Raw genomic sequence first — 18,925 nt, 5'->3', positions numbered from 1 at the left:
ATCTAGACCACCTTTACTCCACACACAGAGATACGTACAAAGCTCTCCCTCGCCCTCCATTTGGCAAATCTGACCATAATTCTATCCTCCTGATTCCTGCTTACAAGCAAAAACTAAAGCAGGAAGCACCAGTGACTCGGTCAATAAGAAAGTGGTCAGATGAAGCAGATGCTAAGCTACAGGACTGTTTTGCTAGCACAAACTGGAATATGTTCCGGGATTCTTCCGATGGCATTGAGGAGGACACCACATCAGTCACTGGCTTCATCAAAAAGTGCATCGATGACGTCGTCCCCACAGTGACCTTACGTACATACCCCAACCAGAAGCCATGGATTACAGGCAACATCCGCACTGAACTAAAGGGTAGAGCTGCTGTGTTCAAGGAGCGGGACTCTAACCCGGAAGCTTATAAGAAATCCTGCTATGCCCTCCGACGAACCATCAAACCGTCAATACAGGACTAAGATTGAATCGTACTACACCGGCTCCGACGCTCGTTGGATGTGTCAGGGCTTGCAAACGATTACAGACTACAAAGGGAAGCACAGACACGAGCTGCCCAGTGATACAAACCTACCAGACGAGCTAAATTACTTCTATGCTCGCTTTGAGGCAAGTAACACTGAAATATGCATGAGAGCACCAGCTGTTCCAGGACGACTGTGTGATCACGCTCTCCGTAGCCGATGTGAGTAAGACCTTTAAACAGGTCAACATTCACAAGGCCGCAGGGCCAGATGGATTACCAGGACGTGTACTCCAAGCATGCCCTGACCAACTGGCAAGTGTCTTCACTGACATTTTCAACCTGTCCCTGACTGAGTCTGTAATACCAACATGTTTCAAGCTGACCACTATAGTCCCTGTGTCCAAGAACAATAAGGTAACCTGTCTAAATGACTATCGACGCGTAGGACTCGCATCTATAGCCATGAAGTGCTTTGAAAGGCTGGTCATGGCTCACATCAACACCATTATCCCAGAAACCCTAGACCCACTCCAATTTGCATACTGCCCCAACAGATCCACAGATGATGTAATCTCTATTGCACTCCACACTGCCCTTTCCCACCTGGACAAAAGGAACACCTATGTGAGAATGCTATTCATTGACTACAGCTCAGCGTTCAACAACATAGTGCCCTCAAAGCTCATCACTAAGCTAAGGACCCTGGGACTAAACACCTCCCTTTGCACCTGGATCCTGGACTTCCTGACATGCCGCCCCCAGGTGGTAAGGGTAGGGAACAACACATCCGCCACGCTGATCCTCAACACGGGGGCCCCTCAGGGGTGTGTGCTCAGTCCCCTCCTGTACTCCCTGTTCACTCATGACTGCATGGCCAGGCACGACTCCAACTCCATCATCAAGTTTGCCGATGACACAACAGTGGTAGATCTGATCACCGACAACAATGAGACAGCCTATAGGGAGGAGGTCAGAGACCTGGCAGTGTGGTGCCAGGACAACAACCTCAAGACAAAGGAGATGATTGTGGACTACAGGAAAAGAAGGACTGAGCACACCACCATTCCCATCAACGGGGCTGTAGTGGAACAGGTTGAGAGCTTCAAGTTTCTTGGTGTCCACACCACCAACAAACTATCATGGTTCAAACACACTAAGACAGTCATGAAGAGGGCACGACAAAGCCTATTCTCCCTCAAGAGACTGAAAAGATTTGGCATGGGTCCTCAGATCCTCAAAAGGTTCTGCAGCTGCACCATCGAGAGCATCCTTACTGGTTGCATCACTGCCTGGTATGGCAACTGCTCGGCCTCCGACCGCAAGGAACTACAGAGGGTAGTGCGTACGGCCCAGTACTTCACTGGGGCCAGGCTTCCTGCCATCCAGGACCTCTCTATCACGCGGTGTCAGAGGAAGGCCCTAATAATTGTCAGAGACTCCAGCCACCCTAGTCATAGACTGTTCTCTCTGCTACCACACGGCAAGCAGCACCGGAGCGCCAAGTCGAGGTCCAAAGGGCTTCTTAACAGCTTCTACCCCCAAGCCATAAGACTCCTGAACAGCTAATCAAAGGGCTACACAGACCCCTCTTTTTCATTGCTGCTACTCTCTGTTTATAATCTATGCATAATCACTTTAACTCTACCTACATGTACACTACTGTTCAAAGGTTTGGGGTCACTTAGAAATGCCCTTGTTTTTTAAAGAAAATCTAATATTTTGTGCATTGACATAACATCAAATTGATCAGAAATACAGTGTAGACATTGTTAATGTTGTAAATGACTATTGTAGCTGGAAACGGCAGATTTTTTATGGAATATCTCCATATGCGTACAGAGGCCCATTGTGTTAGCTAATTCTAGTTTATCATTTTAAAAGGCTAATTGATCATTAGAAAACCCTTTTGCAATTATGTTAGCACAGCTGAAAACTGTTGTGTTGATTAAAGAAGCAGTAAAACTGGTCTCCTTTAGACTAGTTGAGTATCTGGAGCATCAGCATTTGTGGGCTCGATTACAGGCTCAAAATAGCCAGAAACAAAGTACTTTCTTCTGAAACTCACCAGTCTATTATTGTTCTGAGAAATGAAGGCTATTCCAAGCGAGAATTTGCCAAGAAAATGAAGATCTTGTACAATGCTGTGTACTACTCCCTTCACAGAACAGCGCAAACTGTCTCTAACCAGAATAGAAAGAGGAGTGGGAGGCCCCGGTGCACAAATGAGCAAGAGGACAAGTACATTAGAGTGTCTAGTTTGAGAAACAGACGCCTCACAAGTCCTCAACTAGCAGCTTCATTAAATAGTACCCGCAAAACACCAGTCTCAATGTCAACAGTGAAGAGGCAACTCCGGGATGCTGGCCTTCTAGGCAGAGTTCCTCTGTCCAGTATTCTTTTGCCCATCTTAATCTTTTCTTTTTATTGGCCAATCTGAGATATGGCTTTTTCTTTGCAACTCTGCCTAGAAGGCCAGCATCCCAGAGTTGCCTCTTCACTGTTGACGCTGAGACTAGTGTTTTGTGGGTACTATTTAATGAAGCTGCCAGTAGAGGACTTATTTTTCTTATCTTCTTAAAGCATTGTTGGTTAAGGGCTTGTAAGTAAGCATTTCACTGTAAGGTCTACACCTGTTCTATTCGGCGCATGTGACAAATACAATTTGATTTGATGTACATCAATACAGTCCATCATATAGTTCAACACAAGGTACATCAATACAGTACCTCTAATAGTCCAAACACAATGTACATCAATGTGAAGTATAGTACAAATGTAACTGATGTACACTTATTGGCCACTACTATTTCTCAAGTAACAAAATCAACATCCCAACTGAAATCTTTATCTGAACTGAGCTGCAGTGAGGTTAACTTTCCAGCAGTGGTCAGAGATGTATCGCTGTACATCTGGCTCCAGAGTGACTCCTGTTGTTATTACATAACATGCTACGGTCCCATGTGTTCAAACGGTCTTTCATAGTATTGTGGTCTTGTTTCACCCTCTTTATCAGAGAAAACTGTTTATTTCTCGGTACAGGAAATGCTGTTAAAAACCACTATGACGTGGGTACACAGCTTCCTCTCCTCTGATGTTCTGATTGCTAAGGTGTTGTAACATCAACACTCTGTTGCTATTGCACAAATAACATAGTATTCTCAACCTCAACTAATGTGTCTACTGTGGCTGTGTAAGGATCATTGGTATTCTGTTTCCATAGTCCTCCAAAGTGTTCCTTCCTGTCAAATATTTTCTGTCAGCTCCACACCAACACAGGAAATCACTGCTTCTCAGGGGAAGAGAATGAGATAAACAAGAAAAAGGGAGGACCAAAAAGAGAGAGAAAGGACATATCTTTCCAAATTGTTGTACCCTAGTCCTACAGAACGTGTTGTAACCACTTAGGTATTTTACAATGACGTTTGCCTGCCTCATAGTCTGAATATAGCTTTCACCACATACATTTGCACACTGCCAGTTTTAGTTTCCCTGTGCCTCTGCTCTGTCATTATGTTTTCTTCAGGGAGGGAGAAAGAACCAGAGGGCAGCGCCTGGACAGAGGGGGTGTGGCAAGGGAAGGAAGTCAAGGCAGGAGCATATGACTGTGGTGAAATGGTTACTCACTGACTGCCTGACTGACTGGCTGACTGGACTGGCTGACTGTTGCTACATGGGATAGAGAGCAGGACAGTGGAGTAGCTGTTGGATTACCTGGAAGATCAGGCCTGAGAAGACTGTTGGGCTTTACTCTATATGAGGCTGTTTCTGTTTCTACATGCCTGTGTGTTGCCTATCTCTAGATTTATTTTGTGCAGTAGGTCATTATGTAGGTTACATCAGACTCATGTATGTTGTAGTACTGTACAGGCCTAGTGGGAGAAGTTAATGTTTTAATGTATAAGTGTTTGTTTCATAATCTACTGTATTTGTCAAAAGTACAGTCCTGTGCGCCCATGCGTGTGACCTTATTGTTAAGACCGGGTCTTTCCGGTCAGGTATGGAGTTAGTGGCATGTGGCAGTGGAGGGTGTTTATGGCTAATGACTGCCCTAATGTGAAAATACTTGTTATTTTCCTGTATGACAGAGAGCGAATGTGAGACAGAAAGAGAGAGAGACTCACTGCTAAAAAGACAAAAAAATATATATATATATATATATATATAGACAGAGAGAGAGAGAGAGATGTCTGAACAAGGGTACTGAAACGCAGTAGTACATTAATAGCACAGGGAGTTTGTCCGGCCTGGAAAGAAGGAAAGAAAGTGACAGAGAGAGAGAGAGAGAGAGAGAGAGAGAGAGAGAGAGAGAGAGAGAGAGAGAGAGAGAGAGAGAGGACAAAAAGAGAGAGAGTAGAGAGAGAGAGAAAGGGCAGAGACCCTGTCACCTGCATGACTTCGGTTCACAAGGCAGGAAACTTCACATGATTCTGTCAGCTCCAGTGGAAGGAACATTGTTTTGGTGGAATGGGTCATGCTAATCCAGCCTGTAGCTTTGATCACGTTGTTTTATTACCATCGGTGTGACAAAGGGTTGCTGCACATAAAGTGACCTATTTAGAATAGCTGGAGTAAATTATGATCTTTGTTGTGGTGAGAAGCTAAGTACAAAGTTCCAGTTTGAGTGTGTGAATGTGTGTGTGTGTAAGTTTGGTCCTCTTCCATCATGAGATCCAGCAGGAGAAGTTTCCTGCTACGCCGGTCTAATTTCTGCATGTATGTGACTTACCTGTTAGTGACAATACATCTGTGTTTGGGACTGGAGATTGTTTGGGGCTGGGGATTACTGCAGTAAAGTATGTCCCCTTTTCATCAAGCCCTTTCCCCTCTCATTCATGCTTCTGTACACAGTGTGGAAGCAGAAACCCGATGTGTGGAGCCGCCAGGGCCCCACATAGACGGCCCTTACAGCCAGACCACAGCGTACCTGCGTGGCACCGAGCGCTACAGTGACAACAGCAGGTGTCCTGGTCCTCCAGGCCCCCGAGGGCTTCCGTGTGTGGCGCCTCCCAGCTCGGCCAGCCTTGCCTGGGCACTGCGAACACGTCATCAGCCTGCCAGTCTGGCCCTCCGCAAGCAAGAGGAGGAGGAGAACAAGAGGTGCAAGGCCAGTCTCTCTGACAGCTATGAGCTCTCCACAGACCTACAGGACAAGAAGGTACATGTAGGCCTGCCCTGAGGTGTGGTTAGAGTATATACACTATGGTTTGAACTGTGAAAGAGAAAGAACAAGCGTGACAACATGCATTACTTTACTGGTAGTGAGTGTTGTGGTAGCCCTGTCTATAACTGCTCTGTGTCCTGTTCTGTCTCCTCTGTCAGGTGGAGATGTTGGAGAGAAAGTACGGTGGCTCCTTCGTGAGCCGCAGAGCAGCCCGGACCATCCAGACGGCCTTCCGCCAGTACCGTATGAACAAGAACTTTGAGCGCCTCCGCAACTCGGCGTCCGAGAGCCGCATGACGCGACGCATCATCCTGTCCAACATGCGGCTGCAGTACTCATTTGACGACCGCCAGGCGCAGCAGCAGGGGGCCGGAACACAGACAAACTTCACACACAGTGTGGGTATCGGCCCTCCTCATTCACCTGACACAGAGCGGACAGGAGACTACACACACCTAGAAGACTCCTTCTCCAAACAGGTCAGTCAGACAGCTGGTTCTTTAACTACAGCAGTAATATGTTGAATCGGGTGGCTGGTTAAATTAATCCTCAGTTGGAGATTCTATTCAATTCTATTCCTGTTTGAGTCTTTGTTTTGTCACACTGCCGGTTGAGTATCTGTACCTAATAACTGTACTGAGCTTCCTCTCACCATGTACAGGTAAAGTCCCTGGCTGACTCCATAGATGACGCCCTGACCTGCCGTGGAGGGCGGGATGACTCCCAAGAGGGTAGCAGGGAGGGCGGAGGCATCAGTGATGACTTTGGGGAGTGTGTGTGGAGCAGCAGCAGTAACCCCTCATCCCGCAGAGGCCTGGGTGAGAGATCCCGAGGAGGTGGAGGAGGCCTCAGCATGCACGGAGACAGCACAGCCACCTCCTACAGTGATGTCACTCTATATATGGATGACTGCATGCCCTCCTCGCCCCTGTCTCTGGACCGGGCCCCCAGCAGCACAGACACAGAGTACTGGGGCCCCAGGGGAGGCGTGGGGGGCCGTGAGGACAGCAGGGATACTGAGGGAGGGGGTAGTAGTAACAGCCGTCGCAGCACCCCCTGCACGGAGTGTCGAGACTACCGTCTAAGGGGCGCCCACCTGCCCCTGCTCACCATCGAGCCCCCCAGCGACAGCTCCGTGGACACTAGCGACCGTTCAGACCGTGGCTCCCTCAGCAGACAGATCTATGAGCAGGAGCCAGCAGGAGGAGCAGGCTCTCCTCAGGGAACCCTGAAACACTCCCCTAACACTCCCCGCCCTGTCTCCACAGCAGCAGCGCAGGGCCAGACCCGGGCCCCTGACCGGGGCCCCCCCCTGCCCACTCACATCCCCCATCACGTGGCACACCACCATCACCACCACCCTCACCACCACCAGTACCCAGACACCCCCTCGTCCTCGTCCTCCCCCCAGCAGCCCCCCACCACCCCCCTGTCCTCCTCCTCCTCTGCTGCGCTGCCCCCTGGTGGCCTAGAGCAGCCCTGCCTGTCTGACGGGGACAACGACTCTCTCAACTCCACCACCAACTCCAACGAAACGGTGAACTGCAGCTCTGGCTCCTCGTCTCAGGACAGCTTGAGGGAGCCCCTACCCCCTCTGGGCAAGCAGACCTACCAGAGAGAGAGTAGACACAGCTGGGACTCACCGCCATTCAACAACGACGTAGTGCAAAGACGCCAGTACCGCATCGGACTCAACCTATTCAACAAGTAAGACATTTGTAATCCATTCATATTTTACTACATAAACTACATACAACAAACAGCCACGTATCCCAATCATTGAAAGTAAAACCTTCAAAATAGGACAAGTAGGATATAGCGTCAGGGGAGTCGTTCTCTTTGTTGTGACTTTCTGATTGGTCTCTCTGGTACTCAGGAAGCCAGAGAAAGGGATCCAGTACCTGATCGAGAGAGGCTTTGTGTCCGACACTCCGGTTGGGATCGCTCGCTTCATCCTGGAGAGGAAGGGCCTGAGCAGACAGATGATTGGAGAATTCCTTGGTAACCGGCAAAAACAGTTCAACAAGGACGTACTGGAGTAAGTCTGGGAATGGGGGAGGGAGAGAGGTAGAGGGGTATAATTCAGAATGGGAATATACAGTAACAGGGGATAACAGGGGATTACTAAATCCTTAATTTAGAGGGGATGCATTTCTATAAATCTATTCTATCCTTTTATTTAATTTTTATTGTGTGATATTTTCTCATTTTAGGGTATTACTGGTAGTTAAGGTTCTTACTGATACAGTGCATTCGGAAAGTATTCAGACCCCTTCACTTTTTCCACATTTTGTTGTGGTACAGCCTTATTCTAATAGATTTTTTTCCTCATCAATCTACACACAATACCCCATAATGACAAAGCAAAAACAGGTTTTTAGACATTTTTGCCAAACATATTAAAAATAAAAAACTTAAATAATACATTTACATAACTATTCAGACCCTTTACTCAGTACTTTGTCTAAGCACCTTTGGCAGCGATTACAGCCTCAAATTTTCTTGGGTATGACGCTACAAGCTTGGCACAGCTGTATTTGGGGAGTTTCTCCCATTCTTCTATGCAGAGCCTCTCAAGCTCTGTCAGGCTGCACAACTATTTTCAGGTCTCTGCAGAGATATTCAATCAGGTTCAAGTCCGGGCTCTGGCTGGGCCACTGAAGGACATTCAGAGACTTGTCCCGAAGCCACTCCTGCGTTGTCTTAGTTGTGTGCTTAGGGTCGTTGCCCTGTTGGAAGGTGAACCTTCGCCCCAGTCTGAGGTCCTTAGCGCTCTGGAGCAGGTTTTCATCAAGGATCTCTCTATATTTTGCTCCATTAATCTCTCCTTCAATCCTGACTAGTCTCCCAGTCCCTGCCGCTGAAAAACATCCCCACAGCATGATGCTGCCACCACCATGCTTCATCGTAGGGATGGTGCCAGGTTTCCTCCAGACGTGGCATTTTGCATTCAGGTCAAAGAGTTCAATCTTGGTTATATCAGACCAGAGAATCTTGTTTCTCATGGTCCTTTAGGTGCCTTTTGGCAAACTCCAAGCGGGCTGTCATGTGCCTTTTACTGAGGAGTTGCTTCCGTCTGGCCATTCTACTATAAAGGCCTGATTGGTGGAGTGCTGCAGAGATGGTTGTCCTTCTGGAAGATTCTCCCTTCTCCACAGAGGAACTCTGGAGGTCTGTCAGAGTGACCATGGGGTTCTTGGTCACCTCCCTGACCAAGGCCCTTCTCCCCCGATTGCTTAGTTTGGCCGGGCGGCCAGCTCTAGGAAGAGTCTTGGTGGTTCTAAACTTCTTCCATTTAAGAATGATGGAGGCCACTGTGTTCTTGGGGACCTTCAATGCTGCAGACATTTTTTGGTTCCCTTCCCTAGACTATTTCTGTTTTTTATTTTTAATAAATTTGTAAAAATGTCAACAAAAAATACTGTTTTTGCTTTGTCATTATGGGGTATTGTGTGTAGATTTATGAGGGGAAAAAAATATTTGATCCATTTTAGAATAAGGCTGTAACGTAATAAAATGTGGAAAAAGTCGAGGGGTCTGACTACTTTCCGAATGCACTGTATATATGGGGCTTAAAACCATCTCAGCTTTGCAGATTTTAGATCATTTATTCTGATATTGCCCCCATGTAGCTTGTTTCTGGTCACAAGTTCAGGAATGGCTGAACAAATCTACGAATAGCACTGCTGGGAGATTTGGAAAGCCATAGTCAATCAACCAACAATATAATAATACTATTAGCAAAAATATAAATCTTTAAATTACAATCTGTGGATACTATGTGATTAGAAAGCTTCAAACATATGTAAAACATCATAACACTGTTGAAAAAGATGAACGCAGGGAAATCTAAAGAGGTGGCCTAAGGAGATAGGTGGGATGGGCTGAGAGAAGCTGAGGGGATCTGGAATAGTTATGACTGATAACACTATATATAGGGTACACATGGTATGTACTATCTATCCAAATTCAATGTATATAAAAAAAAAAAGTACCATGTAAATGTATGTAAAATGTTTGTGTGGCAAAAAGCTGTGAAAACAAAAATATAAAACAGAAATGTCAAAATGTTGTCCTCCGAGACGTGGGGGGGGTTTAAATAAGTCCTTGGGGAGACTACTGTTACAGTGTTGACTGTGTCTCCTGTGTGTGTTGTAGTTGTGTGGTGGACGAGATGGATTTCTCTGGGATGGATCTGGACGATGCTCTGAGGAAGTTCCAGGCCCAGATCAGAGTTCAAGGAGAAGCCCAGAAAGTAGAGAGGCTCATAGAGGCTTTCAGGTATGTTTACTATGTGTTCCTGTGTTTACGTGTACAATAGTCCTGCTTTGCCAATCTCATGGTTCTACTACGTTGTTAGAGTGATAGAGAATGTGTGTTGTTTTTGGAAATATCTCTTAAGATTTTACAACATATTCTTCTTTCTCCCAGTCAGCGGTACTGTGTGTGTAACCCAACGCTGGTCCGCCAGTTCCAGAACCCAGACACAATCTTCATCCTGGCCTTCGCCATCATCCTCCTCAACACGGATATGTACAGCCCCAACGTTAAGGCAGAGAGGAAGATGAAGATAGAGGACTTCATCAAGAACCTCAGAGGTGCGGTTGGAACAAACACATCCATACACATGCGCACAAACAAAATAATCATGTAACATTAAACTTAGCATATGGCTCTCCCTGGTGTTGGGAGAAATACAATTCTCAGGCTAGCACCCAGACTATAAATTAGCAGGGTACTGTGATAAATTATGACACTGCGTTTGTCTCATCCTTTTGGCTTGTATGAGTTCTGGGTCATGACTCATGCCTCTCATACCTCCCAGATAATGCAAGTCTTGGGCCTTTCAATCAAATGAGCAACATAATACAGCAGGAAATAGACTGATGTAGGTGCATTTATACATGAACACATAACAGCCTGTCTCTTTCTCTGCATATCTTCTAGGAGTGGACAATGGCCAGGACATTCCCAGGGATCTGTTGGTTGGGATCTACCAGCGCATCCAGAAGTGGGAGCTAAGGACCAATGATGACCACGTGTCCCAAGTGCAGGCAGTGGAGAGAGTCATAGTAGGCAAAAAGCCTGTGAGTTGTCTGGGCTTGAAATGTAAATGTAGCCCCATGTCATTTCCCTGTTTAGCCTGCGAGGAGCTGTGTAGTATGAGCTGTTGTTGCTATGTGTTACAGCTTTGACAAGCTGTAATACTAGTACATTCTTTGTGTTACTGCTCAGCCTTAAGGAGATTTAATACTAAACTAGTTTTCTTTTTGTGTTTTGTGTAGGTGATGTCTCTGCCACACCGCAGGCTGGTATGCTGCTGTCAGCTCTATGAGGTGCCTGACCCCAACCGACCCCAGAGGACAGGAGTTCACCAACGGGAGGTCTTCCTGTTCAATGACCTGCTGGTGGTAAGGCTTCCTGTAACACGTCCTCATAACAATGGGAATTCCTATGAGAGCGTCCTACTATGGCTATGTAGAGTTGAAGACCACTAGGCTATCCTAAACAATATAGAAATATGTAAGAGTGATTTCCTCTTTTCCCCTACCTAAACAACCATATCTTCTCCATTTGCTTCCTCAGGTGACTAAGATTTTCCAGAAGAAGAAGACTTCTGTGACGTACAGTTTCAGACAGTCCTTCCCTCTAGTGGAGATGCAAGTCCACATGTTCCAGAACTCCTGTGAGACCCTGTTCCCATCTCTGCCTGCTCCTCATATTCTTTACACAACTCAACCATCCATCTAGATACTACATTAACTGTCTCCTCTGTACGCTAGGATTCCCTTTCGCTCCCTTCACTCTGTGTGTGTGTATCTATATGTCTATGCCTGTCATCATAGGTCATAAAGTTAACAGCCATACGATAAATGTTGTGTTTTTATGTTCCTCTCTGTCTGTCACCCAGACTACCTCCACGGTATCCGTCTGACCTCAGCAGTGTTGGGTGGGGACAGTAAGGTCCTTATCGTGTTCATGGCTCCCAGTCAGCAGGACCGCACCCGCTTTGTCAGTGACCTGAGAGAGAGTATAGCTGAGGTGCAGGAGATGGAGAAGTACAGAGTAGAGTGTGAGTACACCTCCCCCTGTTGGTCATTATGGGGAACTACAGCTGTGTGTGGCTCGATGGAGTAACAGAGTGGCTATTGCTTTCCTGTATCTTACCCTATCCACCTGTAAGTGAATTACAGGAAGACAGGCAGTGATGTGGGAGTATTGCTTTTAACTACTTATATTGTCAATCTCTCTCTCTTTCTCTCGATCTCTCCATATCTCTCCTTCAATCCGTAGCTGAGTTGGAGAAGCAGAAAGGGGTGATGAGGACTGGCCTGCTGACCGGCTTGGTCGGAGGCGGAGTGGGGGTGAAGGGTGAGGTGGTGAACGGCACCCTGGGAAGGCCCAGTCTAGATGACAACTACTCTGCGGGAGAGGGACTGAAACGCTCCGCGCTCAGCTCATCTCTCAGAGACCTATCAGACGGAGGTGAGACACACACACACACACACACACAAACCACTCCCTCTTGAAAATGGTGTCTTATTCTAATAAAATACTTTCACTAATCCTGCCGGTTGATAGAGATATGCTATTTTTACTGACTGACTGGGTTCTTTATAAGAATTAACTGAAATTCTTCAGACACTATAGTCGAGACACTGAGAGAGTACCCTACCCATGGGACTGCTTTAGATTTTTCCTTGCTTCGCCTCCTGGTTGCATCGTGTTCTATTTCCTCTGGCACATGAATACACAGTATCTGCTGCATCTCTGCAAGCTCACTCGGAAACATTCTGTTACTGTATTTCCTCTCTTCCGCAACCTGCCTCTTCCTGGCTGGGTGCAGGGAAACGTGGTCGCAGTAACAGTGTTGGCTCCCTCGACAGTACCATGGAAGTAAGTCTGAATGGACTAACTGAATTGTGCACTTGCCCCTTTAATACCTGCCCCTCAAGCATAGCCATCCCAGTACATTCCTTTAATAGAGCCATAAATGTGAAGTCATTCCCCTCGTCTTTGACCCTGACCCATCATTAGCATGTTCTCTGTGTGACGTGTGTGACTGACGTGTGTGACTGACGTGTGTGACTGACGTGTGTGATTGACGTGTGTATGCTTGTGTTCTGGAATGTGCTTTGTATAACCATGCCTCTGGGCTCTCACAACTGCCTGTGCATGTTTTTGTTCTCAACTCTTGTTCTTCTCCATTCTTGCATTGTTTGTTTGTTTCAATGGTTTGTTGTTGATGTGCAGGTGTTGTGGTGTTTGTAAACTGACATACTCATTGCAGTGTTCCAGTGATTTGTGATATGATGTCATACTGTATGTATGTTTGCAGAGCTCCTCCTCAACTGTCCTTCCACTTCCTCAGGGTTCCATCATTAGCAGCCCCCGGCCCCACCAGTGTTACCCGGTTCCGGGCGTGATCCCAGGCTGCTACCCTACAGAAGACTACCGGCCGCATCGCCCCATCCTGAGCCCCGGAACAGGGGTGGGGGGTGGGCCGGGGCAACAACAGACCGCTGCTGGGATGGGAGTTGGGGGGGTTCCCAGCAGTGTAGAGAGAGCAGGGGTGGGGAGCGGCCCTGGGGGGGGCAATACGGGCTCCTTCCTGGGCTCTCTATTCGGCAGCAAACGCGCCAAACCGCCAAGTCCCCTTATACCACCGGGGCCACCCTACCCCGCCCCTGTCCCCCCGCCCACTACGGGAGGGCCCCCTCCTCACTCCCCATCATCTCTGTGCCAGTCAGAGGGGGGCCCTTCCAAGATCCAGGCCCTGCATGCTCAGTACTGCCACACGGCCGTCGTGCAGCCCCCTCCCCCCTACTACCATCACCATCGCTACCACGTCCAAGCTGGCCCTCCTCTCTTGCCAGGCGGGGGCGTGCCCCCTCATATCCTTCAGAGAGGGCCGCTCCCCTGTCGCCCTCCTTTTGGCCCCCCTCACGCCCAGCTCCAGCAGCTGGCCCATCTCTCCCAGTTTTCCCAGCATGGCATGCAGGGTCGCTACGGCAACATAGCAGTGGGCTGTCCTCCCCCCCTTTCTCCTCACTCCCAACATTCCCAGAACCCCCAGTTCGCCCTATACCACACGCAGACCCCACAATCTATCAGGGGGTGCGCTGTGCCAAGCAAACCTCCTCTGACTTTGTCTCACTCCCACCCGCACCCCCACGCACACTCCCACACCCACCCCGGGCACCCACTCAGTGCCGCGCCACACCCCACCGCCCACCCACATCAGTCTCACTTCATTTTTGGCACGCTGCCCCACCAACATCAGCACCAGCAGCCGCCCGCCTCCGTCAACGCCCATCACGCTACGTCCGCCGCCCAGTATCAGCCCCAGTACCCTCCTCTCTCTTCCATCCCCCCTCCCCCCCCCCCACTCCCCTTTACCCCCCCCTTCTATCCCCCTTACCCCTCTTACGCCTCTCTGCCCTCACCCCCCCCAGCACCCCGGGCAGCCTCAGCAGGGGCCCCAGGTGACGGGGGCTGGTGCGACTGGCACAGGGGTCAGCTCCAAATCCAAACCTATCAACCGGATCAGCACGGTAGTGTGAGGAACAGAACGTGGGGGCACAGAGGGCAGAGGTCAGAGGGCACGATGGAGGAAGTGGGCAGAGCTAGGGCCAGGGATAGAGCCAGGGCTAGTAGAGGTGAGCAGGACAGCAGCAGCAGTAACAACAGCGCCAGTGACAAAAAGAAACGCAACTTATTTCGCCTCTGCTACTTTCATCTCCGCTTCCCACACATGTAGACAGAGAGACCAGAAGAGAGAGTTGGAGCTGGATAGCATGCATATACCTGAACATACAAACATACCTTCACACATACAGTAAAGGACACACAAGCACACACAGGCAGAATTAACACACATAAAGAAAGAAACGCCCACATGTATGCACACAAATATGTTTGTGTATAGTATAGGCAAAGGCTAGCACAATCATGCATATAACACATACACTCAGTGGTCAGTTTATTAGGTACACCCATCTTGTACCGGGTCGGACCCCACTTTGCCTCCAGAACAGCCTGAATTATTCAGGGCATGGATTCTACAAGGTGTCGGAAATGTTCCACAGGGAACATTTGGCATCACGCAGTTGCTGCAGATTGGATGGCGGTACATTGGGTTTGGTCAGCAACAATGTTCAGATACACTGTGGCGTCCAGTCGTTGCTCAATTAGTATCAAGGGACCTAACGTGTGCCAGGAAAACATTCTCCACAACAGTGCACCACTGCCACCAGCCTGTACCGTTGACACCAGGCAGGATGGATCCATAGGCTCATGCTGCTTATGCTAAATCCTGACTCTGCCATCAACATGACGCAACAGGAATCGGGATTCGTCAGACCAGGTGTTGTTTTTCCACTCCTCAATTGTCCAGTGTTGGTGATCGCTTGCCCACTGTAGCCGGTTCTTCTTGTTTTTAGCTGATAGGAGTGGAACCTGGTGTGGTTGTCTGCTGCAGTAGCCCATCCGTGACAAGGATCGACGAGTTGTGTATTCCGAGATGCCGTTCTACACACTACTGTTGTACAGCGCCGTTATTTGTCTGTCTGTTAGCTTGCCATTCTCCTTCGACCTCTCTCATCAACAAGCTTTCGCCCAACAAGTTTTCGCCCAGAGGACTGCCGCTAACTGGATGTTTTCGCACCATTCTCTGTAAAACCTAGACACTGTAGTGCATGAAAAGCCCACGATGGCGCTCGTTTCTGAGATACTGGATCCGACGTGCCGATCATACCACGCTCAAAGTCACTTAGATCACTCGTTTTGCCCATTCTGTTCAATCGAACAGTAACCAAATGCCTGTCTGCCTACTTTATAGAGCAAACCAAAGCCACGTGAGTCGCTCTCTGTAGAAACGATCCATTTTTGTGAACGGGTGGTGTACCTAATAAACGGGCCACTGAGTGTATACTGCAGTTGTATAGAGTTTCCGTTGCAGTTTCTCAGGTGTATTCTATAAGCTCTCAGCACACAAACTCATAAGGGAGAGTCACAGGTAGGAGCAATGAGGTAGATTTTTGAAGTTGGCAGCAGGCAGGAAAAAGCATCACACACACACACACACACAATTAACCATTTCTATAGCCATAGAACAGATGCTAGTAGTAAATGTACAGTAGAGGGCCTGTAACCCAGTGTTTCACTGTCTGAAGTATTATTGGAAACTCTGGACACTGCCAAGACATGAGCCTGAAACTGTTTTAAACACAGGTACCAACATGTAATTGTGCAACGTTATTAATTGGACAAATCTAGTCTCTCGTAATGAAGGAAGCAACCAAGATTTGGTTTTCTGTCGTCGAGATTAGGATAATGCTGACCAATTGAAAGACCAACCCCACCCACCTGGAGCTGAAAAAGTCTTCAACACTAAATACATTCCAGCAGGGTTGTGCATTGTAAACAGCCATTGAGGATAGTTGCAAAAAATGTTACTTGACTTTGCAATAATTTATTCAGCTTAATGTCTTTGTTAATTTCCATGGCAGGTCTTCATCACTGAAAGGTATCCTTTTTGAATGTAGACCTCAGAGAAATGTTGCTTTGTCTTAAACTTTTATGACTATTGCACGGTTCAATAGCAGTCTTAGGCTCTATGGTCTTCTACATGTTAAAAGAAGTCATCTGATTTCATAAGATTTACATGCATTCCCTATGGGGTGTGTGGATTAATGATACTACAAATCATATTTTTGAATGTTTTTAAGCTTTTTTTTGCTGTTGAATAAATGTTACATATATACTTGCTATGAGTATGATGAATATTGTCTAATAACATAACTGTTTTGATCCAGTGATGAATTATATATAAATAATTGATTGATTGATTAGATGTTTGATTATAAATGATTATACAGAGGATATATATACATGTATTAATTCCCTCATACTTTTGATATGTAACGAGGGTGTTCTTTTTGTTCTCTATGATGATTGCCATCGATAACTTCTATTATCAGTTATTATTATTGATTGTTGAAAATATTAGTTCATATTTATGACTATTTTTGTTATAATATAGTTGTGTATCCTCTCTATCTCCCTCCCTTTTTTCTGAACTTGCAGTGGCACAGTGTCTAAAAATGGGGTCATTGGAGTCTAAATTCACCTTAACAGATAGGGGACCATTTTAAATTATGTTTATGTAGTCTTATGTGTTTTGAATCAACTCTTTCCAGACCCCTTCGAAATATCCTCTTAAGGGCTTTGACCTTTGACCTGGTCATGTACAATGACCCTCATTTAATTGGTGACCCTGACATTTATGTTCTCTCTATTATCAGGAGACTCTCTTACAAGCATCAGGTCTTGTTGAGAGTTTCTCACATGGCATGTGTTTGGACAGTTTATGTCTTTGAACAAGCACGCTTTGTAATGCAGTTTTGTGATTTTGAACACGTGGTGTCTTAAAGTCAGAAATGGCATTATTTTAAAAACACTACTCCCATACCCCCTTCCCAGTCCTCAGAGAACTCACCACCACCCAAATAGCCTTCACCCCAGCAACCTTACTGAATGTGCTTGTCATTAGATCAAACAAGTTTGCTCATCTTCTCCTCTATCATCTCTGTCGACCCCCTTTTTAACCTCCTCTCTCTGTACTTCTATTGCACTGTGTTAGAACAATGCTAGGTTGAAGAAGGGACAAAGGAAGGGACAAAAGGAAATAATTACATTTTAGGATGATAAGATGTAGTTAGAAATGTTAGAATATACTTGTTAAAACTAAGAGACAGATTAACTTTAAAATCCAGAATAAGAGTATGTGTAGTCAGGGAAAAATAAGAGGTTTTAGGGGTGGTTAATGTTGAAGCTTTGTGTTGGCTATTTCCTGTCTAATTTCCTCTGTATTGTACCTTTGTGACCCCTCTTGCATGAATATATCTGCACTTATTGAATGGATTGTACTGTATAAACATGAATGTACATATTATAGTACAAATACTTAATAACTTTGGAAATAAATATTTCCATTTTGTTGTTAAGGTGTGTGCGTGCGTGTGCGCGTGTGAGCGTGCATGCCTGCGTGTGTGAGAAAGAAAGAGGAGTAGGGGGACTTTGGTCTGATTGAATATTGAATTATTTTTTATTTTAGACTGAAGGTTAGATAATAAATTGAAGAACTGAAATGTTTGTTTGTCAGAGCACTAATTGATATTATTTTAAACATACAACAAGTATGATCCTAAGAATTTAATTTGTGTATGTAGTAAGTGTAAACTGAAAGAATAGAGAATTGAGATGTGAATATTTATTGCTTCTGACATATTAAAAAGTGTCCTTGCAGTGAAGCGATCTTCTGTCTTTTATTGACGTCTTCTTGACTGCAAATGTGATGGATGATGAACACAGCTCTATCATTGGGCTTTCTAAACCCTGATTTACAATGTAATCAACAGCACCATCTACTGGCTAAACTCAATTTCTGCCACCCATGATCATGATGTCCCTGAGACGTGATGTTCTTGGAACAGGTATTATTCCTGAGACTGGTTGTAGGTGTGATACTGAATGAGGTCCCTAGGACTGGACACCATAGCTTTTTCTTTGTACTTCATTTTTTTAAAGTCTCCAACACCAGCCTAAATCCTATTATGGGGAGGCAGGTAGCATTGTGGTTACAGCGTTTGGCCAGTAACCGAAAGGTTGCAGGATCGAATCCCCGAGCTGACAAGGTAAACATCTGTCATTCTGTCCATGAACAAGGCAGTTAACCCACTGTTCCCGGTAGGCTGTCACAAATAAGAATCTGTTCTTAACCGACTTTGCCTAGTTAAATAAAAACAATTAAGTAGGTGCTGATTTATGACTTCAGTTTAAAACTAGATTATAATAGGCATGGCTCACTCATCCAGTCGTGTAAATTTGTGAGGTGGAAAGGAAAAATGTCCTTCATTTATCAGGCAAACAATTCCCAACATTAAGCAGATCACCAATGATAAAAAAGTATCCTATCAGATATAAAAAAGTAATCGATCATCATCACCGTCAACGGCGTTTTGATAGCAAGAGGTGCCAGTAGGTATATTACTCCGTGTCACGTACCTGCGTGCATGCATCATGCAACTCTGCCATCCTCCACATCTGAATTAATGTGCAGTACCGTCTGCTGCCATTCTTGTTCATTGAATATTGGCACACGTTTTAAACTATATACTAATTGTATGTAGCCATACGTATACTGGTGATACAATTAAGGGAATGGGCATCATAATTGGTGAAATAGGTCAAGATAAGAGAAAATGCGTCTATGAACTACTTTCTATAAA

At 46.3% G+C, this 18,925-nt stretch overlaps 1 protein-coding gene across 1 annotated transcript; it reads left to right on the top strand.

Annotated features, from left to right (window-relative positions):
• Positions 1–4,690: 4,690 nt before the first annotated feature.
• On the top strand, positions 4,691–13,117 carry LOC120059224 (IQ motif and SEC7 domain-containing protein 2-like). Its single transcript, XM_039008112.1, has 12 exons — positions 4,691–5,627; positions 5,792–6,112; positions 6,295–7,340; positions 7,510–7,671; positions 9,792–9,914; positions 10,065–10,231; positions 10,581–10,720; positions 10,919–11,044; positions 11,220–11,319; positions 11,545–11,706; positions 11,928–12,119; positions 13,006–13,117. Exons 1-12 carry the CDS (start codon positions 5,268–5,270, stop codon positions 13,017–13,019), a joined length of 2,913 nt encoding a protein of 970 aa, XP_038864040.1. The 5' UTR covers positions 4,691–5,267; the 3' UTR covers positions 13,020–13,117.
• The last annotated feature ends 5,808 nt before the right edge of the window (positions 13,118–18,925 follow it).

This window comes from Salvelinus namaycush, chromosome 14 (genome assembly GCF_016432855.1).
Source record: "Salvelinus namaycush isolate Seneca chromosome 14, SaNama_1.0, whole genome shotgun sequence".
NCBI lineage: Eukaryota > Metazoa > Chordata > Actinopteri > Salmoniformes > Salmonidae > Salvelinus > Salvelinus namaycush.
Note: the sequence above shows the minus strand (reverse complement) of the source record. Positions and strands in the feature narration are given on the sequence as shown.

What these genes read in the sequence shown, in the direction of transcription:
- LOC120059224 (XM_039008112.1), top strand. Translation starts at nt 5,268, where the DNA reads ATGTCCCCTTTTCATCAAGCCCTTTCCCCTCTCATTCATGCTTCTGTA. An exon ending in TGTTCAATGACCTGCTGGTG is followed by an intron (nt 11,045 to 11,219) that starts GTAAGGCTTCCT and finishes TTGCTTCCTCAG; the next exon opens with GTGACTAAGATTTTCCAGAA. An exon ending in GGAGAAGTACAGAGTAGAGT is followed by an intron (nt 11,707 to 11,927) that starts GTGAGTACACCT and finishes TTCAATCCGTAG; the next exon opens with CTGAGTTGGAGAAGCAGAAA.